Here is a 24,296-nt window from a genome sequence, read left to right on the forward strand (position 1 = left end):
GTGACGAGCGGGAAGGCGGGCGCGCGGCTCTGCCACAGGGCAACAAGTGAGGCGCTTCCCGTCCCCTCCAACGGCCGGCCCGCCTCGCCCCCCGCCCCCCCGGCTGCCGGATCCCGGAGCGCTTCATTTGGGGCTGTTTTTCTTCCCCTGCCCCGCATCCCTTTTCCTCTCGCTCCCAGCCCCGCTCGGGCCGCCGCGGGGTCGCACCTCCGCCGGGGCGCGGCGCGGCCGGCCCTGAGGAGAGAGCGGCGGCGGCTGCGTCCCGCGGGGTAGGCGACGGGACGGGACGGGACGGGACGGGCCCTCCGCGGCTGCCTCGGCGCCGCCCCGGCATCGCCCTCAGGTGCGGAGCCTCCGCCCGCTGCGGGGGCTGGCGGAGCGCGGCGGCGGCGGCATGGAGCCCCGCCGGCCGCTGGGGCCGTGGTAGGGCAGCAGGCCGGCGCCGGGGGTGGGGGGGAGGGACCCCCACCGCGTAGAGGCAGCCCGCGGCCGGACAAAAGCATGGTGGATGTGGAGGGGGCGGCAGGAAGAACCCCGGCGGAGACCCGCGGTAGCCTGGCAAGGTACGTGCGTGAGGGGGCTCGGCTGCCGACCCCGCCAGCGCAGCCTCCTCGGGCCGGGGGGCGTCGGCGCTGCGAAAACGGCTGAGGAGGGGCGGGGAAAAAAATAAATCATTTTTTAAACTTAATTGTTACCTCCTCTCGTTTTCTAGATCGTGAGGGTTTTCTTCCTCGTAGCCCCTAGCTTATTTGTGTACTGACAGCTACAAGCTGGCAGGCGGAGGGGGGGGCGGTGCGAGCGGTCGGAGACGTATATATTTATTTGGAATTTTGGGTGCTTTTTTTTTTTTAATTCCCCCCACCCCACCCCCCCCGATGGGGGAGGTGACAGGCGGTGGAAAGGGTGGGGTTAAACCACGCGGATGCGAAATATCTTTCCTGGCGCACAGGAGCATCGGCAGCCGGCACATGTTGCAACAAACTCGGTGAGAGCGAGGCAGAGGCGCAATGTGTTGGCATGGATGAAACTTAGGCCAGCTCAGCCGAGTTAAATGACCGTATGTTTGTCGTCTTCGCTTTTTTTTTTTTTAACGTGGGGAGGAGGAGTTGGTGCTGAAACTGTGAGCTTTTTCTAGAGAAAACCTAAGACGTAGGGTTGCTGCAGTGCTGGGTGCTGCTGCAATCCTCTCCTTGGCTGGAGGAGAGAAGCAGAGGGCAGGACGTGGGCACGGTAGCGCCCGTCAGATTTTCTTTGGGGGTGGTGGCAGAGCTGGAAGACTCGCACGGCTCGTGGGGTCCGCTAATTAGCAGGCTTTAACCGAGTAGGTTAATTATTAGTATCTGCGCAGCGTTCAGATTTTGCTGTTACAGTATAGTGCTGAGATGGTGGCTCTAAAGTATGGACTTTGGCGAACCTGAAAGGGTGAAAATTATATTTTTGCTAGACTTGGCCTGAATGTATGTGCTTCTTCATGAGATGATGCTTTTTAGTCCTTCAGACTTCCTGAGACATACTGTACCCTGTCAGGAGGGGACTTCAGGTTATTCGTTATTCGTAGTGGTTGTGGCCAAACTGGAGCTCACAATTCATTAGTCATCCTGCAAAAATTTATGGTGAAAGTTACTTGAGTAACCCTTTAGTCCAACTACCTAAAATGCTCAGTGCTGTTGGAGTTGATTATTAAACACTAATGTTTAGTTTTAACTATGCAAATTAAGAGTTTACTTGGTTCAGTTGGGTTTTTTTCCCCTGTTTTTTTGTTGGTTTGGGTTGTTGTTTTTTTAAAATTATGTTGGACACAGAAAGTGGGTTTGGGCATAAAAGAGTTTAATCTGGATGTGGAAGGATGTATGCATAAAATTACATGCTAAATATATAATCTGAAAGTTGTTGAGGAAACATGATTATAGCGTTCTCCTTTGAGGAAATTTCTGGTTAATTATTCCTCCCCTGTCTTAAAGTGAGACAGCCTCGAATTTAGTTCTCTTTCAAAGTTGCTTACAACGGTTTCATGTTCTTGCAGTTCCGCTTTTGCGTCATGTTTTCATGCTGTCATGGAGGGGTGTGTATGTGGGTGGGGTGAGGGGAGCAGATGACACTGGTGAATGGTACAGTTGGCACTTTGTTCAGATGACAAGCCGAGGAACTGGCAGTGGCTACCTTGTCACCTTAGTGACCCTGCCTAATGCCTGTTGATACCACCGGGGGAGTTGAATTAGCTCCGAATCATTACCAAATGCACGAAGGAAACAAAACGGAGAATCAGCTTTTCTTGTTCAGCAGATGTAATTTCTAATGTTTTTTTTTCCAGGGCTGTGAACAACTAGACTATTTAACATAATTTAACATAAATTATGAACATAGACTATTTAAAAAACAATATTGCAGTGGAGATGAGTTAAAATACAGAACGTTTGTTGTATACTTAAAAATATAATGCTATCAGTTAGAATCAAAATCTTTTAGCTTAAAGGAAACGCCGGTTTTGCTCCTTGCTTTGAATGTGTGGCTTTCTACCTGAGATGTTGTGCAACACTGTTGTACGGCTATAAGGAAGCCACAGACACTGCATAAAGTCATCAAAAATTAGAATTTGTTTTAAGTAATTTTGTCATCTATAGACTGGTTTTGCTTGGTTTTTTGCTTGTTTCTTTTCCCCATGTACTATAAATAGATGAGGGAAATGGAAGAAAATGAGGTACAGCAGCAAGGTAATGCTGCTGAAGGGACTTGTTTTGAAGGTCATGCATTAGATGACTGGGAGTGCTAGCTAGCTGTCCAATGCTCTGTCTCATAATAGATACAGCTCACTAATCTCCCTAGGGATTGTTCCTAATGAACACAATGTCACTGGTGGTCACATTTTATTATTCTTGCCTGTAAGCTCCTCCTAAATTTTTTGAATACTTCTGGGTAATGAAGATGCTGCTGAGAAGATCAGTATAAAAGTAGTGCTCAGAAAGGCTTTGATGAAAAATGAGAACTGGATAAAGTGGTTTTGTCTTCTATGCTGACAAATATATGCAGTTGTCTGCATGAATAAGTTACAGTGTATATGAACGGAAAAAATGCAGGATTTGAATCTTCATCTTCTTGCTGACCCATCAGACTCCTTGGAGAATGAAGCCTTTCAGAGGAGTACTCCTCCATGGTGACTTGTCAATGCGAAGACCCTCAGCAGTTGTCATTTTACTGCCACCTGGTGCAGCTATTTTTGTACTGGGGCTAGCTCTGATAGTGATTTTTCCTGTTGGCTGTGTGAAACCACTTGAAGGAGAACAAATGATGATGATAAAAGACAGTCTATGTCGGTGCTGATCATGTTGAAACATAGGACGTAGTCATGTGTCTCCTACCACAGCCAATGTTGTCATTATCACAACAGTCAAGAAGCAGGAATGGCTTGTCATTGACATGCATACTTGACTGAAATCTATGTAGCCATATTTCTCCAAATTAACTAAAGGAGAGGAAAAGTATTGAACAGTATCAATTAAAATCCTCAGCTAACTTCTTTGGTAACTTGTTCTTTTTCAGCAGATGACTTTTTGACAAATATGTGTCAAATTATCTTGTAAAATCTTTACTTCAGACAGGTGGTGAAACTTCACAAAGCTAGTTACTTGATGGGCTTTTTCTGTGTGCTGTCAGACTTGTGGGTTTTGATGGAAAGTGACTGAGCAGCTCTGTCAGAAATGCATCAAGCATTTATGTTCCAGATCTCTCTATTTTACTGGATTCGGTTGTGTTTCCTGCTGTAAAAATCCCATTGATTTATTCTTTTTCAGTTGAAGCATTTGCACCCTAAATAGTAGAGCCTGGGAGGTTTCTTGTAGATTTGTAACACACTTAAAGCTTCTTAAACTGTATAATTTTTAGTTTGATTGGTGTGTTTTTGTAGAAAACACAGAATATAGAAAAAAGATGTATATTATTTTAATAATCAGCATTTTAACTTGTCTGGTTTTCATGTTAATGTTTCTGGAAGGCCATTAGGATTGATCACCTTCCGAAAGCTTGAAACCAACTTTGTCCCTTTTGTAGGTTGTCAGTTTGGGATTTTTTTCCTAGTATGTCTATTTATTTTCTATTACTATACCGTAGAAGTACATAAGTAATTTTGAAGCAAGTGGGCATCCATTTGCTTTTCAAATTTAAACTTTTGAAATCTTTTTCAGGTATACCCAATTTTAAGCCCTAATGGTTGGTTGTAAAATAACACTTTTAACCAAGGTGTTAACAATTAGTTTAGGAAGAAGGTGGGATGGTTGTGGTCGTGTGCATGAGAAATCATGGGATTAGTACTTGATGTTTCTTGTACGTTGTAGGGTATATTCAGACAAGTGCTTCGCATGGTTTAGAGAAGAATTTGTGCCTGTGACTGCAGTTAACAAAAATTACTAATGTAATCTCCCTGTTATGCCATGTTCTGACCTCACAAATACATATTTAGGTGTTTTTATTGGTCTGCTACTACTTCACAGTTGCATTGCACAATCCTTATGTGTTTAAAAACCAGCAAAAAATAACTGGGAAAGATGATGATGATGATATATTGAAATACAGGCTCTTCCTGTTATTTTAGTACAGAATGAACAAGTCACTAACTGAAAGTTGGGGAATAAATATCTCGAATCTGTTCAGGCGCATTGTGCTTCTTACATAGGAAGAATTAACAGGTATCTTGGGCTTGATCCTGCACTTCCATCTTTTTAACTGATTTCATTAGGCCTTTTAGGATTTAAAAGATGAGTACATAAAACTCCTCAAGTCTCCAGATCGTGTAAAGCCCACTGAAAAGACTGGATCATTAAAATGTCTTGTGATGAACTGTGCAAAAGAATGATTGAATTGATGTCTCATGAGAAGCAATTAGCATTTAAATAAGGAAAAGAATCCCAGTGTGTGATGGGTGTGGTGCTGAGATTTTTAAAGGGACACTTGATGAAACAATTTCATCAGCAGTTGGTTAAGAAAGCCTTGTTGTTTGTTAGAAATACAATAGTAGGAGTTGAAAAGCATTTAACTTGGAACTAGTTTTGTTCATCTTTGTAAATAACTTCTGAAATCTAGCAGCTGCTTCATCTTAAGCTCACAGAAGAGTTACTCGGGGAGAGAATTGACTAATCAATTTGTAAGTCAACTATCTGAATCAAATGAGCAAGAAATCTTTTTTTCTTGGTGGATGACTAATTTTATTATTTTTCTATGAAAAGGTTAATTTGCAGTAGCTCAATGGATTATGAACCACCAGAGGATATGCATATTTGTATCAAATTTACAGTAGCAGTGTGGTATTGAAAGTTCATGTGCCCCACCAAGTAGTGCGTGCATGTGGGATGCTCGGCTTCCTGCCACAGACACCTGCCATTCAGTCTGCACCAGGTTTCCTGCTGATAGCATCCTTCTGTAGGCTGGTGCAGTTTTGAGGCATAGCGGCTAAAGCAGCACTCCTGTCTGCACCCGGAGTCTGTTGTGCTGGTGTAGCTGCTTGTGCAGCTGTGTTTTGAACCGAATTGAGGAACAAAGTGGGTTGAGAAATAGCCTTTCTGTTTGCTTGTCTTTGGGGTTATATGTAATGTCATAGTGACCTACGCATATATGGGAATTCATGGACTGGGGAAGGGTGGGATTTTTTAATTCAGTTTAAGGAGTGGTGCAGCTGAATGTTAGACTGTACCCTGAATATAGTGCTGTTTCATCTTACTTGAGCAGTGATATTTTTTAATCTGATATTTGAATGTTAGAAAATTGTAATGGAAGGCTGTCTTTGGGATGGAGAATGTTACTGCAAACTTATTGTTGATTTGCTTTTAAATAAAAACAATTAAAAGACATGCAAAACAGCTTAAAGTTGATTACTCAAACCACTCTGACATAGGGGATACTTTGAACTGGTGTGCAGGTAGCAGGTACAGAAGTTCCTGCTTGGATTTAGAAGTCTCTAATTGGGTTAGGTGCTTATCTGCCATTAACGAAAATGGGAGTTAGCTGCCTAACCTGCTTAAAGATCTTTTATAAAATCCTCCTGGTACTTATATGCATCTCTAGCTGCCTAAAACTGCTGGAGAAATTGTTCTCTTTTCTTTAAACTTGATAGGCTGGAGTGAGATCTGTATCTTAGGTTTCACAAGTTTGAAGGAGGAAAATGAACCTCCCTACTTGCAACTTCACTGATTTTCTGAACTTTAAATGAAATCTTCAGAAAGATGAATTTTTTTTTCCTGTACTTGTTAATTACATTCGAAACCAAAACCAATTAAAGGTGAAAGTCTTTTCATGTGTTTGCATTCTTAAACATTTATTAGTTCAGTACTGTAAATTCAGAGGCAGATCCCAGAATTCTGACCTGAATATTCACAGTATGAATTTGGTTTGAATGGACTTTTGATTGAGTAACTGCATAGCACTTGCAGGGAAACATGACTTGAGATGGCTGGGAAGATTACCATCCCAGCTGTGTATCCTATCACCTACCTAGCCACTGGCTGCAAAGGTAGCAACTCGTGGAAATCAAATTGAAAACCAATGTCTGTTTATTTTTAACCCAAAAGGGCAATGGTCATCGAGGTCAGTAACCTCATCAGACATACCAAGTTATAGCATCCTTGCTTTTGAAACACAGTTTTTAGTAGTGTGGCTTATGTCTGACAGTCTAACATGGGCAAGAAGACAAAGTAGAGGTAAAATTGTGATGACTTGAAGTATGGTGCTTAAAGGACAGTTTTGTTAGTTTACTAAATAATGAATGCTCTCTATGCAGACATAAAGGTGGTTGGAATATGGTTAAGACAGTAGTAATTACTGGCTTTAAGATAAAGCTGGAAGAGATGCCAGGAGGACATGAATTGTCTTGTTTGTGGAAATTATGGTTATCTGCATCTTGAGTAGGTATACTAAATTGCTTTTTTTATTTCAAACACAGCATAAAAGTAAGAAGACTGCCTCTCCAGCAGGCTTTTTAAATGTCCATTGCAAACCTGACTGATGCTTTCAACGTGTTACCCTTTCTTCATTCTTTATTACCAGAACTAGCATTGATCCACATGCTAAATATCTGGGAGGAAGGTAGTTCATTATCTACTTCCTTAGCTTTCTAGTAATTACAGGAAGATAACACTCACACAGACCACACTGGGAGTAGCAGAAGTGGGTTTTGCTAGTTCAATAGCTAACCAACTGACTTGATTACAAAAAGTTTTAGAGAAATTCAGACCCCAGGGTGTGTCTTGTTATGGTTGAGGTTGCCTAAAGGCTAGCTGCTTCTGGTGGACCAGTGCTGGTACTTGTCTGGCCCTGCCTGTGGGATCTCTGTGGATGAAGGTGGGAATAAGATCAGTGGTGTCAGGCTGCAGCGGCAATGTGCTGGTATGTGAAAGCTTAAGCTGATTGAAAATGGGATCTGCTGTGGTCTTGGCTTTGTGAGTCTTCCTTCTGCACTGTTACTGGTGTTTGTGCAGCACAGTGGCAAGCAAATCTAGTGACGTGAGCCATCTGAAAACTAATTGCTGCTTTATTGCTAGGTTCTTTATTGTCCTCTTTAGCTCTTTGAATTGACTTGCCACAGTCAAATCCATGCAAAGGTGGGATGGGACTGTGCAGTTTATAGGGGAAGGAATAAATTACAGGAATGTGTCAGCCATGACTGAAACTGTTTTAAACTGCCATGGAACTGTACGCCCTGACTTGTAATCTTTGTGATGAATGACAATTAATTTTCTTCCAAGAAATATTTCTCTGCCACTCATTTAAACCTCTTCTCTTGAGTCTTTATAATTTACTATTTGTTGAAACTGAAGCCTTCTCAAAGGTACGTAAAAACTGAAGTTTGTAAATCAGAAGCTGGCAGCTCTGGGTTATTCCCAAGAAATCGCACAATGTCATAATTCTACAGCTTGACCTGACCTTAAAATGACATGTGATTTTTTTTTTTTTTTTTTCATTTTTTTGTATACTGGATTGGGAAAAACAGGCCACTTTCACTACTGTGGGCCCTCAAATACTGAGGTATTAAACTTTTAACAGTAGTTTTCATAGCAAGTTGAGATCTTACCCTCGGTTGTCAATGTGAAATCTCAATTACTAAAAAAACTGAAACCAATGATCCAAACCCTTTTTACTCTTAAAAAACCCAAACTTTTTCTATCCCAATTTTTTTTTTTCACGTGCAGTTAGGAACACCTTCATAGATGGTTAGTGTGGCTGCAGGTATGCCAGTATAGAATGGTAATGTTAGCACAATGTACTAATTTATGGGGACACTGCCATGGTTTAAATTGCCTTATGTGTGGTGTACATGTGGAGCGCTCTTGCTTTTTTTTTTTATCCCTGTAGAAAATCTTGACCAGATTCAAGTAGTTTATACGAGTAGAAAAATTGGAATATACATTAAACCTGGCACTGAGTTTACAGAAAACTTTTTATTATGACCAGAGGGCTTTTCTTGCATATACCTTGATCTTCTGTAGGAATAGTTGAAACAATTCAAATATGAACTGAACATTCTTTCAGCTAATCCAAAGATTTAATTTTAACAGAAAAAAAATATTTAGGCCTAACTTGTATTAAATTCAATAGGTATACAATATTTAAATACCTTCTTAATTAAAGCCAGACCTTTTGTGAGAGACATCTGTAATAACTTAAAATGTAGATGGGGTTGGGATGATCTGAGTGATTTACTGGTAGCTGACTTTCTAATTAGAAATGGATGAAAAAATAGATCACTCTCCAGTTGAAGGTTTTGTGGCTATCAGTTTGATTCAGGGTTAGAAGTGTTCAGTTTGAGATAGTGGAGATCTGGTGGTATCTCTTCCATCTGTAAGTATTCTGTCAGGCAGAAGTTTCACATAAACTGTTTTTAATTAAGTTAAAAATAAGTTTTTATTGTCCTGAATTACTTTGTAAAGATAACTTGATGCAAACTTTGTGGGTGTTGCTGCGATGTTTCTAAGCAGCAATATAGAGTCAACAAAATTTTTGTTTTATAGATGTTATTTTAAATAGTGTGCCTGCAAAGGTGATGTTCTGGTAACTTCTCTTTCCTATTTGAGGAGCTGGAGGGAGGGAAGCACCTGGAATTAGTCACAATGGTGACAGGAAACATAGCAGTAGTATAACTTACTCTGAAGATTTTGGGATTCTGGTATTCAGAACTTACCATTCAGCAGTAAATGAAAGGACTATTCAGTCTTAATACCACAGTTGGAAGCTGACGTCAGTAGTCTCAGGACAGCAGTCAAGTAGGCTATTAGGGGTAGGGAGTTTTGGATTCTCATTATGCTTTTTTAAACTTTAATGTACCAGGGATTTCCCCACCTTTTTGTAGCAGCTTCTAAGTTAACTTCTTGCGTTTCATCTTGACATAACTGCTTTGAGCAATGCCTTTAAACGTTGTGCATTATCTGATTGCTTTGAGGAGGAAGACTCTGCAGAGGATAAACCTGCTGACATTAGGTAGTAGTAGTCTGAGAAATTTAAATGTTTGTAGTGCTCACAGAACCCTTCAGATAGCTGCAGGGTCTGTCTGCATTGCGCCTAGAGGAGTTGGCTTCAATGATAATGTGATTGCTGACAAGCTTGTAGGACGATGTTCTTACCTAATGAAGACTGACTTTTAATCCATGCGATTTGGAGTCTTGGTGAGACGCAGTGATGGAGTGTGGTCAAATCTGGCTTATGCTGTAGATAAACCTTGTTGGAACATGTTCTGTCTACTTGATTGTGGTTGTGACTTGGATGAGGTTTGGGAGGCTGCAAGTGGAGTCTTGCGTTGTTCTTTCGCTTCAGAATTGTAGCTCATGGGGGGTGCGGGATGAGTTTATCATCTTTGTGCTTTCCTTCTATAGTAATTGCATGGGTTTTTTGGAAGCAGCTGCCTATAATATTTGGAAGTTGTCCTATGGATCATAGGAAACAAATGAGGTGGTATAACTAACATAATAAAGCCATTTTGTGTATTTACATGGTGTCAGGTAACAGGCACTATCAGCCTGTGTGGAGAAAAATATTTATCTGTTCTGTAGTTAAAATAGTGACTTCTATTCTGTAAGGCAGCAGTTGTTCACAAAACTGTGCTGTGAGTTACAATTCTAGATTGTATTTAGAGAAAATGCCATGTACTTTGTGTACCACTGCATTTAAAATTCTATAAAGCATGAAGTTATGTTCTCTTGCAATTCTAATATTCGTATGTTGTGTAATAACCTTCATGAGATGTTTTTGTAAAATAATTTTTATTTATAAAGTAGTAAATGCAATGGTGATGTTGGTTTCCACCTTACGTGCTGTTTGAGGCTATTCCTTAATTGCTGCATTAAATCCACCATAGGAAACATAATCCAAGTAGGCTTCTTGGAACGTCACCTTCATAATATGGTGGCCGCTATAAGACTGAATGAGAAGGGAACTGTTCGGATATGGACTATTGCTGTAGTGCTTGATAAAGTCAGTCAAAGTTTAGAAATAAATTCTTTCGTTTTCACCATAGTTTTTCCTTGGCTGATGGCAAAAATTCAGGTGGATGTTTAATCATCAAAATGAGGCCTACAGACTATTTTCAATGGGCCTCGAGTACTACATTGCAACGTTTTAAAGGTTTTTATTCAAGCCACTTAATTACCATTGGATTGAATAGTACATGTTCATTAGATGAGCTTGTCTTTCTTAAGTATATTAACCACTAAAGAAAAAAGTAAAGAGTTCCTATAGGATACTGAGTTAAATGCCACATGGAGTGAGACATTTTCTGTCTAGGGAAGTTGCAACAGTTTACATCTTTTCCTTTTTTTAACACCATTTCAGCTGGAAGCTAGGTTTTTTTCACCCATCTGTGTGCAGACATATGTTTATTCAGCATATTTTTAGAAGCTGGGTCTAAGCTCTTATCCCTGTGACTGCAAATGTGATGTGCCAAATGAATTGAGAATGAACGGTGCAGTTATTTCCTGAAGTCTGTAGGTAGCTCCAGTATTGCTGCTGCTGCAGAAGTTTTTGTTGTAATTGGGGGTGGAGGCAATGTAGAACTCTCTGAAAACAACCGGTGAAGCTGAGAGGCATTATTTCAAAGCAAGAACAAGAGTATATTTGAAAACCTTTCTGTAGGAATAGGGCTAACAAATGAGCTATCTGAAAAGGAGGGACAGTGGAGAGCTTTGTCACTATGCCTCGGGTAATTCTAATGCTTGGGGTTTGGAGATTTTCTTTCACATGAGAAGCTTCAGTCCTTCTGTACCAGTTTCAGACTTGAAAAGTGTTGAGTTTGTAACCTGCGAGATAAACCAGTAGTAGAGCTGACGAGGGCCCAGATTTATTATCATAGCTACTGTAAAGCCACTTTGTGAAGTGGCTGAGTGCATGGATTAGGTGGAGTGGAAAATGGTGTGTAACAAGGAAGCAGTACCTTTTAAGGCAAAGGGTGAATTGAGCAGATGACCACAAAAATACTTGTTATCATTGGAACACTGGCAACAGTCTTAACAATCCTCACACTGGCAGTTTCAGATTGATTTTAACATTTATAAGGATTTTACTACTTATTTTCATCAGTCCATCTCAGAAGAGAGGGGCAGAATCCATCTGGGAAAGAAGTTATGGCATGGATAAGATAAGCAAAGTAACTTTTAAAGTGTAGCTTTAAATTGTCTATGATTCTATGCAGTTTATGCTTTATTCCCTTAGATTGTAGGGCATGGCCTGGGAGTAACTGGGTTAGTTAAGTGTAGCATTGGGAACACTGAGGCTTCAGGTCCAGTTGATCTTTTTACCAGACAGCCAAAATAAGTGTTGATTAGTGATAATTTTAGTATGAAAATTTGTGGGTGCTGAAAACTGAATTGAGAAGATCCAACTTCATATGGGTCACAAGACAGTGATGACTTTCCTGAAAAATTAACTGGCAAAAGCTCAGCATCATCCACCTGCCATGAGGGTCTTGGACAACCAGTTACATGTATAGATGTTTTAAATCAGAAAGCTTTCTAAGCTAATGGAAATACCCTGAGATGTGTGTGGGAAAGAGTTCTTTCTCAAATTTTATGGTTATTTTGGAAGCAATTCTGTCTCCTTAGTATACTCAGTCTCACTAAACATAATATCTGGCTTGCACCTTATACCAAGCCCGACTGATATATGCCTTTAAAAAAGTTTCCACAAATTCTTATTTGTGAGCTTTAAGTACTAAATGCTTTTTTTTTGTTGGTGTTGCCATATCAAATATGATCTAATAGAAGCGGGGTGGGGGAGACAAGGTTAGTCAGAAGTGCAAAATAGTTCCAGAAATAAAATGACTAGGACTTCTTAGTGTGGCAGAGAAGGAACAGAGGACAGATAAAGGTTCGTTATATAGCTAGTATGGCAAATGTACATAGAGAAAATCACTGAAATTTTTTTGTTCTGTTGTATTTTCCGAGGGTTCCCCTCTTGTGTGGTAATAGAAAAGCAAGTAATTCCAAGTTCTCGCTGTGTAAAAAATTGAGGAATTTGTCACCAGTGGAATTTATAAAAGTTGAAAATATAAATGGGTTCAAAGAGGGATTGGACAAAGTGAGATTAGGTTCAATAACAGTAATTAAACATGGTTCACATGTGGTTCCTGGCTCTCTAATACCTTATTACAGAAAGCCAGAGGAGTATTACTGGAGAAATGCCTCACTTTGGGGGTACCATTGGGGGTTTTGGGGTGCAGCATTTTTTGGTGGTTTTTTTTCTGGCTTTACTTTTGGGTTTTTGGTTGTTTTGGGGGCATGGGGGGTTGAACAAAACATGCAAATGTACTAAAGATAACTAGTGGGAAAGAGAATGTGAAGTCATTTATTCAGACTCTTTATAGTTCCTCATGCCTTGGGCTGCATTTTAGGAAAATACAAGCACATCCTTCCACAGTCTTGCTAATTACTTGGATCTTGAAATTCCATGCGCAAGTTGCACTGTTGTTAAAGTACTGGAAGAGTAGAATTTTGCCCAAAACTAAATAATGTGCTGAAAGATGGCTCAAAGCAGGTATATGCAGTTAATTAAAACTAATGTTAAAATAAACATTAACTGCTCTGAATTTCATTGCACTTTTTGATGCTTTGTGTAGTGTGTTATCTTGGTAACTTTCCTCCAACTGGAACATTGTTTCAAACTGTCTCTGGTATTTGACGAACACAGTAAATATTGACTGTTATTCAGTGGTAACCACTGTGACATGGTTCTGCAGAAGCAGAATACTGATACCTGTTGAATTTCTGCCAGTTCTGAGGATGTTCTTAATTACTATTGTGTAAAAGTGGACTTGTGTAAAGTTCTGAGGGGAAAAAGAGATATGATTGTGTGTAGTTAGAAAAATAAATAGAGTGTTCAAGTTCTTTAAAGCTGGAAATAGCAAAGACTTTTTTTAACAGCCTGGGGCTGTTAACATCTACTGAACAGAACTGAGGTATTAGGAGAACTGATGCACCTCACAGGAGGTTAGAGGGACTGCATATGGCTTGTGATGTGTTTAATGATAATAATGTTAAAAATTATCTTCAGAATTGTAGTGTCACTATTGCGTGCATTATTGCTAGCTGCATGTACAACTGCTATAAGGGAGATTGGGTTTCAAAATGAAGTTACATCGTGAGATCCAAGTCTGCCATAGCCCCAGTTATAGCTAGTCTCTGGAAAGAAAGGTGGTAGTATCTGTTAGATACCTGAATTACAGCTTTGTTTTGCCAAATTCCTGATAGTTTAGTCCTGAACCAGTAGAACGGTAGGTGTAATATCTGCAGGTAATAAGGATTATCTTATCTTTTGTCAGCCCCAGTGAGTAAATAGACTTTTAATGCTTGGGTTTGGCAGTCAAATAATGTAGACAGGTTAGGTTACTCAGCCCACATACCAAATACAGAATAACTCCTGTCCTCAGTAGAAGATACAAGTATTTTCAGTTAAAGGTCATGGCTTCTGTCAGACTTGAAGGAGGTGGAAAAGTTAGATGTTTTTCCTTGCATCTGCACAACTTGTTCAAAGACTGGTGTTACATGACTGTTTGCACCAAGGTATATGTATAATGTTGTCATTGTGATGATGCTAGATACCCTCTTGTTAGAGGGTGAAAGGGATTATGGATCCAGAACCAAGGCTCAGTTCCTGGTGTGTTGTCATCCCTGCTGAAGAGGGGAGATCTGTCTGCTCCCCTTGTCTCTGCTGTGTGCTTTCACTGTAGCTGCTGTGGTGCTTATCTGGTGTGCATCTCTGGTCATTGTTAGTTTTCTGCTGGGTTAGTGATGTAAACTGATTTACAGAGGCCTGGCAGAGCACCAGAGCCATTGCAAGGGAGGGATTGGGCCTGACTTCTTGGAGTCAGAAAGAGAGGAGGAGAAGGTCTCCATCAAAAGGAGGGGTCAGGCAATTAGATTGGTTCAGCTGCTTGTGGATCCACAGCCTGGAACTGCTGCAAGAGGCAAGGGTTGAGGCAGGTAGTCTGGTTAAACGTATTGTTTTTATTTCATTCTGGGGTTGCATGAGCATGCCTGGGTTTGGTTTAGTTTGGCCTTGAAGTACAGATTTGCTACTATGGCTGCATCTGCTGTGGAGCACTTTGCTGGTGCAGGAATGCTTGTGCAGGTATATGCAGTGTGGGAAGGAACACCACCTGAGGTAGTCTGTATTATGTTATCTGGCATTCCTTTCACAAGGGAATTGTTAATTGTCAATGCTAAATATTCAAGCTGTTTTAAGGGAGTTCTGCTTTGGGTGTTTGCATAGCTGCAAATCTGCATGATACGGTGCTGTTGAGACTCGTCACTGGTAGTCACAGCTTACTTTTACTGGTATTGAGCTTTCATATGGAGACTTGAGATCAATAAATATTCATAAGTAAAAGCATAAAGGAAGAATGTTTTAATAGCAGAGGACTGGTCTTGTACCAATCATCAATTTCTTCACTCCATCTAGAAACACTATTTAAATTTGTTTTTAAATAGAACTATAACCTTGAAAATGGCTGTTGTCTTACCTGTCTTTTGCTCCCTGAAACTTTCCTTCTTTATGTAATAAACAGGAATACTGCATTTTCCTCATCTTGCTGGAAGAGTTTGTGAGTATGCCCATACTGGGCAGTGGAATGCAGCACGGGTCACTGTGCTACCACAGGCTATGCTGCCTCTTGAACACAAGCTAACACCCTTGTACTGTTCAGGGTTGTGTTGTGTGAACCTGCTTGCTGACCTGAAACTGCTTTTAAGGATCCTTGCTGAGTAGTGTCGCATTGCATTGTGCCCAGTGGTGGTGTTAATAAAATTTATCCCTTTATCTGAAAGGGAAATTATGGAGCCCTCCTGCAATAACAAGTAATACTTTTTTAGGTATACAGTTTTAAATAGTCACCAGCAGTCTGTCTGATTGCATAATTTATCATGGCCTTCAGCACTTAAGAGCAAGGAACATGATTTTTCTGTCAGTATTGAGACATGTGAGGTAACAGCTGCTTTCTGAAGGCTTGTTCTTCAATTTTATGCTATAGGTGTACTCTTACTGCATTGCAAGGGGGAGCTTGGGATGAGTAGTCATCTCTACAGAGACTGAGTATGTAGAGTGCTGCAGAAGAAGCTTTAATGTACAACAATTGGGCATTTTAGTAAGAGGTTCCACTGGTTAGGAGCTTAAATTAAACATCAATAACAGTCAACAAATATGGTCAATATTTGGTGTATGAATATATGGTTCTTTGATACTCAGGTGGCTAAATAGAAACCTGGCATAAAAGAAAGTTCTACTCATTTAGGGAAGTGGCATTCCTGAAGCTGTCTTATGATATCTCAGTTAATGTGTGAGCAAGCAGTTAATCCTCTGGTATTCTAAACACTTAGTGGGTGTTTTGTTGAATATAAGCAGAATGAAATAAGTTAGATACAAACTTGGTCTGACTTTAGGAAAGAGGTTTTTTTATTGTTTCATTGGTAGAATTGGTAGGATTGACTCAAAATTTCTCCATTTGCCCCTTGCTTTCATTCTCATCAATGCCCTCCTTTGTTTTGATGGTATTTTCATAAGAGCACCTGCCTGTCCTACCTTGAAGGGGTTTACCATCTATGGTAACATCTCCAACTCAAATGAAGTAGTGCCTTGCTTAAAAACTGTAGGAAAGAAAAACTGCTTCATAGTTCAGGGCGATGTCCAGCATCTGCAAAAATCTGGATGTTGAAGCAAGTTCCAAGTCTTTAGAATTCCTGTTTGGATTGATTATAGGCTGCACTCAGTGACTGCAAATCTAGGTGTGTTTGTTTTGACATCTTGCTATAGAGGATGCACTACTTAGTACACCATCTGAATCCACTGTGTTTTGTTGTCTCTACCCTAGAGAGGATTGCTTTTTCTGAACTTCTAAATATACTTTGGTGTTTTAGCCACTTCTTTGCAACATCTGCCACTTCTTCTTGCCTTTTTGTCTCCTACAGCTAAACCTCAGGAGAGGTTTGGGCTTGGTTTTGTGCATAGCAACATCTTAGTAGCATTAGTTTAAAAAAGTTAAAAGTGTCAACACATGTTTCACATACTAATTTTGTGAAGTCATTACGGAAAATCAAGTGCTGTAACAGGGCTAATCAGAATTCTTCTGCAGGACCCTAACTCCAATGTGAGAAGTTCAAACTGATGTATTGTATGTGCCCTAAGTTAGGGGCTGGTAGACTTAGATGTTCTTGGTCATGGTCTTGACCTTGAGCTTGGCCTCCTCCAGATGTAACCCTTGTCTTTTGTCAGGGGGCATCATGGCCCCTGTTCATGTAAATTCTTGCCTGCAGAGAAGAGTGTCTCTTGTATAATTAATTCCTGGAACTGGATGGAGTGTGCATACTCAGTATTTGGAAAATGCTTTTGGATATATGGTTTAACTTTTAGGTTGCCCTGCATGGAGTCAAGGGTTGGACTCAATGATCCTTATGGGTTCCTTCCAGCTCAGGACAGTGATTCTGTGATTCTCATTCTTGTTTCATACCAACTCTTCCAGGCTTCTGAAAAGGTTCCGTACAGGCATTTGAAATACATTCGGTCTTGAGATAAAGCATAAAGTAATACTGTTTAAAAAAACTCTGTGAACAGTTTCTCACCATTTTGCATTAATGTTATTTGGACTTAAAGCTTTTTGAGCGTTTGGAATCTTTTCTTGTAGCTCATGGCTTCTTTGTAATACTTGTTTTCTTCTTCTGTTGTGGCTCATCTTGTTTTATTGATTGCTGCCTGGTCCCACAGTGAAGCTGTTTTTCTTCCCAGGTTCTGCTGGCTTGCCTTTTCCCTCCATCTCTTGATCCCAGTGCTGCTTTTGTGGCTCCATAAATCTGGTCCCTTCTATCAATACCTTAGTTTTGACTGAAGTTAAGTGTAAGTGTGGAGTGGAAGAGGGCAAGTCCTCCCTCTTTTCTGCCCATTTCTGCAGAATCAATCTTTCCAAATACTGTATCTGTAGCAGAATCTTGGTTTATTGAGTGCAGTTAATGTTAACCCTTTTTTTTCCCCTAGCGACATGGATATTTTCTACAGGCTTTGAACAAATTGACTTTATGTATGCAGTGATACTGATGCATTACTCTGTACAGCTGGAAGTTGCATAAGCAGAAATGTGATGATTTGTACAAACTTGAACTGATTGCTAAAATGGTCTTCGTATCAGTGTAGCTGAGAAGTTGAAAACAGGTATTGAAAAACTGTGTGTCAGATCACCTTTGAGTGTAGGTAACTGTCCTCACCTTACCTGCTGAAGTTGGAATAAATTTCTGCAGGTTTTTCTGTTCCTGAGGTTCTGCGTGTGCTGTGACTTGCTTTACCAATACACGGTGTTTACTTTTGCGTTCTGTGTTTTATCCTAGCTAGCTAAGTGTTCTAGCCTTTTCTTTTTTTAACACCTAAAGCAGGAGGAATTTTTCAAATAGAGTATTGCTTTGTACTGCTCATCTCAGTTCTTCAACAACACTAGTATAAAAATGCATCAGATAGATGTAAGTATGAACCAGATCACTTTTAGTTTCTTTTTAGGTTCCCTAACAGATCTTCCATTCTCAGCAGTAAAAGGAGGCAGGTGGGAATTTTTGTAATATTAATGCTGATAGAAGAAGCTACTACTGGAATAGGAGAAAGTTCTTGTGATCTGTCCAGATGGCTGTCACTAAGCTGTAAGTAGGAAATGGGCACTGTCCTGTACTCTACGTTGCTGCTACTTAGCAAGCTGCCCAGTGCACAAAATCTCCATCATGCTGACACTTTGGTCAATCACTGCAGTGTCAGCAAAGCAGATGAAGAAATTAGTTTTGCATTGAGACATGGGCTGTGGGTGTTCACTTGGGAAAAAAAAAAAACAAAAAACAAAAAAAACCCTCAAAAAACTCCCAACTCCCTACTAGCAACAACATTACAAATGCAGCAGACACCGCACAATCCCCTGTTGTGATGAGGGTTGTAATACTGTGCTTTGTGATAAATCCAGTTCACTTGATGTGAAATTGCTGAACTGGCATCCTTTTATCAATTCCTGTCTTCAAGTATAGTGGTTAAAGGTAATACATATTAATTGCGAAACTGAGGATTCTATTTCAGTTTATAGAAATAGTTTCTCTGAAGTTTGATTGTTTTCTATTTGCTTTAAGATCAGGAACCTTGATCTAACGCTATGAATGAGTGTTTAATACAACCTGTCTTTGCCCAGTTTAGGAAAAGGACACTTTAACAAAGCAGTTTTTATCCCTTTTTTACTTGGTGGCCCTTAGTGTTGGTATGATACTCTTAATGAGTTATGTTCTTAACAAATTGATAAAAACACACATAGAATAGCTTTTGATTACAGAAGAGAAGAATGCTTTCATGCAAAATTGGGGGGGGGGGGGTTCATGTCTTACACAAATAAGAGTTTTATATTGAATGTCACTTGTTACTTATCTTTTCTCAGAAATATTATTACCAATATTAGATAGCTTTTTAAAAAGGAGACTGAAAATTATACTGGCAGTATTTACATGTGCGACTGATAGCATTTACCGTGCTTTATGTGATGGAACCACTGTCATCTTGCCAGACTCCTACTTTTTCTGATTAAAAGTTCTACCAAGCCTAACGGTAAATGGAGATTTTTCTGTGTAGGATCCCTATCTCAGGTCAAGCATCCAGATGACTTAGAGGTGTTGAATACTCCCAGCTTAGTAGCTGGGGGCTATGACAGAGAAGCTGTGTGTGGTGCTACATATCCTGGAAAATCAGGCTCGGGCTGAGCTCTTGACAACCCTGTGTTTGTTAGCTAGACCCCGTTGTCTCGGGAGTCCTGGGATCATAGGTCAAATCCCACGTCATTTGTTGTTCTAGTGAGAAGTGCTATAGAGGACAGGGTAGATAAGCACTGATGTGCATGCTGAACTGCATGGAATAGTACAAAACACAGGACAGGTGCTTCTCCAGTATTTTTGTGTGTACTGAAAGGGAAGTGAAGAAAAATAGTATATAATGTTTCTAGTGGAAGTTGCTGTGGCAGTTGAAAGAGGAAGATAAAGTTTCTTTGAACTCTGTGTGGCCAGCCAGTGTTTTCTAACAGTTCAGCTGTTTAGCTTAAATGATGGCACTGACCACTAGTATGTTTTTGTCTTTGAGGTATAGAAGAAAACTACTTTTAAATTAGAACAGCAAACTTCATAGCTGACTGAGAACAGGCCATTAAATAAAGTAGATCAGGTCTGAGCATATACAAGATAAATATGCAGATGGTACGTGAGGTCGAATGAAAGGAGAGTAGGGATTTTTCTTGGAGCAGTCTGTTGTTTCTAGGAGTAGCTTTTCATTTAAATTCAAAAATACTCCCCCCTCCCCCTGCTTTGGATTTAATGAGAATCCAAGGGTCAAATGAGGGGGGAAAAAAAAAAAAGATTACTGATTATTTACCTGCTGCTTTCTTACTAAATTTTGTGTTTAACTTGCTCAGGAGTAAAAGAAAGTATGACTGGTCAAACCAGAAGAGACCAAGGGTCAGACTAGCTGAGGTGTCTAGTGATGGCTGGAAATAAAATGAAAAGAAGAGCAAGTACAAGGTGTACTTCTCAAGTGTACCTTCCTGGCTGCTGTTGCTCTGTGACTTCAGGACCTCTGAGGCATTGTTTACAGCTGGGCTTTTAACAGTGATTACAAATACTTTATTTCATTAGGTTTTTCTGGTCTTCCAGTAATCATTTATACTCCTGGCAAATGAAAGTCTCTTCAACAATGAGTTCCATATCAGACTTAAATGTAGTCTTACTAGCTTCCTTATTAATTCTGAGTTATTTTCTAGTCTGATTTAGAATGGCTTGTTAAATTTTGTGTAGCTTGTACATTGACATACCCCTGGGCTAGTAAACAGTTTGGTAAGCACTACTTTAGAGGAACATGCTGTTTTCATGTTGCTCCTTGTACTGTGCACCTTTCATTCTGACAGCTGTGGAAGAAAGAGGGGTTGATCCATTTTCTCTCTCAGTAAAAACTGGAGATGGGTCACAGAATAACCTTTGCTACAACAAGGAGAGGCACACTTACTATTCCTGGTCTTACATATATGGGAAACATCTCCTTTTTTTATTTCTTTTCAGTTTCTTTTTCCTTCCTAGGAATAATTACACTTTCAGTTTCTGCTGCCGTTCATTTCCTTTTCCAGTTGGATAGAAAAAAAAATCAAAATGCATGTTCTCTTCTGTCTGCAGAGATCTGAATACCAGCAATGCAGCTGGCCAGTTTTGTCAGCCTCTCTCCCAAGGAACAACCAAGTGAAATGGACAGAAACTAATAGTATGCTTTAAAATTCAGCTCTGCCTATTATGTAGTTGAAAGGTATAAAAGTGCAAGTATAAAAGCTTGAAACTTAATTTAAAAATAACTGACCTTATCATATAGCAATTTATTCTATACCCTTAAGCTCACATTACTAGCAGAAAAAAGAAGTTTGTTTGCCTGCCTTTGCCAAGCTGAGGGCTCAGATTCTAATTATTATACAGTCAAGTGTTTCAAGGAGACTTAAATGAGGAGCAAAAACTGCTGGCTAATTTAGATGCACTGAAATGCTATGTAAAATTCCTATGTACCAAATGGAAATTTTACATTCTTAACAGCTTCTTGTTTGCTGATGAAACACCAAACCCCTACTAGCTGTAGGTGTGCATGTATTAGAGGTAGATCAGTTTTGCTTTTTTGGGGGGTGTAGGTAACCTCTGTTTTCTAGGCTGCTAACTTGCACATTCTTCATCTGAAAGTAGTTTGCATTTTTATGAGATCAAGAACTTGACAGGCAGAAGGCTGAAAACCTGTCCTTTTTTTTTTTTTTCTCTTTCCAGATATGAGAAATGAGTGTTGGACGCAGGAGATTAAAGCTGCTGGGAATTCTGATGATGGTAAACATTTTTATTTATGTGATTGTGGAAGTCTCAAAAAGTGGCAGCCAAGAGAAGAATGCAAAAGGCCGTGTTATTATACCACGCAGCAAATTCTGGAGAAAATACACTCCTCACAAAGCTTATTGGAACAAACAGCAACAGAAGCTTGAACTGCTGTACAACCCTATTCTGACCTTGCTTTCCAATATGACTGTGGAAGAGAACTTAGTTTCTAACTCGAGTGTTCTCAGTACCTGTGACCCTGACCCTTGGGTACCTTCAGAGGTTAGTGACTTTGCAAACTTGCCAGACAGATTCAAAGATTTTCTACTTTATTTGAGATGTAGAAATTATTCATTATTAATGGATCAGCCAAACAAGTGCAAACATAAACCTTTTCTGCTGCTGGCTATTAAGTCACTTATACCCCATTTTGATAGAAGGCAAGCAATTAGGGAATCCTGGGGCAAGGAAATAAAATCAGGGGATGTGACAGTCAAACGGGTCTTCTTACTTGGACAGACACCACCAGAGGATAATTTTCCTGATCTTTCAGACATGATAAAATTTGAGAGTGAAACCCACCAAGACATTCTGCTCTGGAACTACAGAGACACTTTCTTCAATTTAACTCTAAAAGAGGTGCTGTTTCTTAAGTGGGTCAGCAGCAGTTGCGCAGATGTCCAGTTTATTTTTAAGGGTGATGATGATGTTTTTGTGAATACCCATCAGATCCTGGATTACTTGAAGAGCTTATCAAAGGACAAAGCCAAAGACTTATTTATAGGCGATGTGATCAAAGATGCTGGACCTCATAGAGAAAAAAAATTGAAGTACTACATCCCAGAAAGTGTTTATGAAGGTTCGTATCCTCCATACGCAGGAGGTGGTGGGTTTCTGTACTCCGGTGATCTGGCATTAAGACTGAATAATGCATCTGACCAGGTACTCCTTTACCCTATTGATGATGTTTATACTGGAATGTGCCTTCAGAAGCTTGGGCTTGCTCCGGAAAAACACAAAGGCTTCAAAACATTTGATATCGAAGAGAAATACAGAAATAACATATGTTCCTACACAAACTTAATGTTAGTACATAGTAGAAAACCTCAAGAAATGATTAAGATTTGGACACGCTTGCAAGATCCACACTTAAATTGTTAAAGTAATGTGCATAAGTGTCTTAAGTCCAAATAAATTTCCAAGTTTGGGTCTGAATTTCTTGGTGGACCATTGAAGCTCTGTTTAATAGTTTAATTTTCTCTGGAAACTTTTTCCTGTACTTTTGAAAATGAGAATAATACTAAAATTTGAGGAGATGGCTTGAAGACTTCGTCCTGACTTTTCCACTGTCCTGGTGGTCATTATGTTTCAATATTTGTCTTTAATTTTAAAAAGAACTTCAAGGATGTAACTAGCTGTCAGTGACTGGTTAGTTGTATTGGAAACAGGGATTGCCTACTACAATGCATCTTTCATTAATTGTGATGGTGGAAGACAATTTTTCCTTGAGTAGTGTTTGTTTGTGGGTGTGTGGAAACCACTGTAAATTGAAAATTCACAAATTGGAGGAATGTAGTTTAAGTATGAAACACTCTTATGAGACTTTATTGAATTTTTTTAATTTATAGTTTTCAGTCTTTTTGCACCCTGGAACAGTATTTTCTCCTTTACTTATGATCTTTTGTGCAAAGCGTGCTTGTGTCTGAAGGATTTACCTTTTTATTAGATGATGGTTTTTTTTACAAAAAAGCATAATACTGTTTGAAACACCCCATAAAAGAGCTGAATATGTAAGGAAAAGGAAGAACAGATTTTGTTTGGGGCTGGACAGTAGATAGAAGTAGGTCTGCCCCCTGCCCTGAGCTTATGTGCAGTAAAGCTGACTTATTGCTCATGTTATTTATGTGAAAAGCTACTCTGGTCAGTCCTTGTTTTCTGTTTTGGCACTAAATGTGATCAGGTAGCTTGATTTGATGCAAATAACTGAAATTGCACATTGCTTACGAAAGCATGGTTTGGACCTCCTATAAAGTGGTAGCAAATCTAGAATTGTGCAGATCCTAAGAGTTTTGAATTTTGAAACAAACTTCGAAGTTGCATGATGTCTCATGTAGAGTTAAACATGTTCTCAAAACTCAGATCTTCTGTATTTCCACATCTTGCTTATAAGAGTTATTCTAAATAGTGATTGCTTCCTTTGTATATGTAGAAGTGCCTGTCTATTTATTGTTCAGATTGAAGACCAAAACATTTTCTTAAATATATTTTGTGTAACATTTTATTTGTATAGTGTTGTCACTCAGATATTTAAATAGAGCATGATATTTTAAATCTGTGAGATGTGTAACATGTTAAATAAAACTAATTGTTATTTTTGAATTTGAAAAATAAAATGTGATTTAAATATTTCTTGTAATGCTTCATTTGAGTCATAATGTTGACTTACAGAGCAGTTGCACTCTCCTGCATGGTATTCAATAACAATGCATTTCAGCAGTTCAGAAGCAAAAGGCTTTGTTTGGCAACTTTCTCTAATGCTTATGTAGCCAACTATCAAGAAAATGTTGTCACAGTTGTGCATGAATTTGTTAGATGCTGTAATAGATGGACAGCTCTGGCAAAAGCAAGGGAACATTAAGTGCCCTAGGAAAAATAGTATGTACAGAAATAATTGCCTGTACAATAACACTGCTTGTACAATTGAAAGGAGTCAAGGAATGGATTGAATGGCCTGCACTTTGGTCTGTTTTTTGTTTGAAATAACTTGGCAGCTACAGCTCTTCTGGCTTCTTCATCTGCTTTCTTGTTCCTTCGTTTACCTTGAAGAACAAATGTGCTTTTTTTGTTCGGGGAGAGGTGAGGTGGTCTGGTCTTCCACCTCTGGGTTCTGTAGATGTTCATGTTGACCCCAGGATAGATAGATTAAAGACAGCCTGTGCTCCGGTATTGTTC

The 24,296-nt window shown here is 39.6% G+C and overlaps 1 protein-coding gene across 1 annotated transcript; it reads left to right on the plus strand.

Moving 5' to 3' along the window:
• The first annotated feature begins 477 nt into the window (after nt 1-477).
• On the plus strand, nt 478-23,750 carry B3GNT2 (UDP-GlcNAc:betaGal beta-1,3-N-acetylglucosaminyltransferase 2). The gene is made up of 2 exons (XM_010574730.1): nt 478-563; nt 21,303-23,750. Exon 2 carries the CDS (start codon nt 21,312-21,314, stop codon nt 22,503-22,505), a length of 1,194 nt encoding a protein of 397 aa, XP_010573032.1. The 5' UTR covers nt 478-563; nt 21,303-21,311; the 3' UTR covers nt 22,506-23,750.
• Nucleotides 23,751-24,296: the final 546 nt, after the last annotated feature.

This window comes from Haliaeetus leucocephalus, unplaced genomic scaffold, assembly GCF_000737465.1.
Source record: "Haliaeetus leucocephalus isolate CR32 unplaced genomic scaffold, Haliaeetus_leucocephalus-4.0 Scaffold450, whole genome shotgun sequence".
Lineage (NCBI taxonomy): Eukaryota > Metazoa > Chordata > Aves > Accipitriformes > Accipitridae > Haliaeetus > Haliaeetus leucocephalus.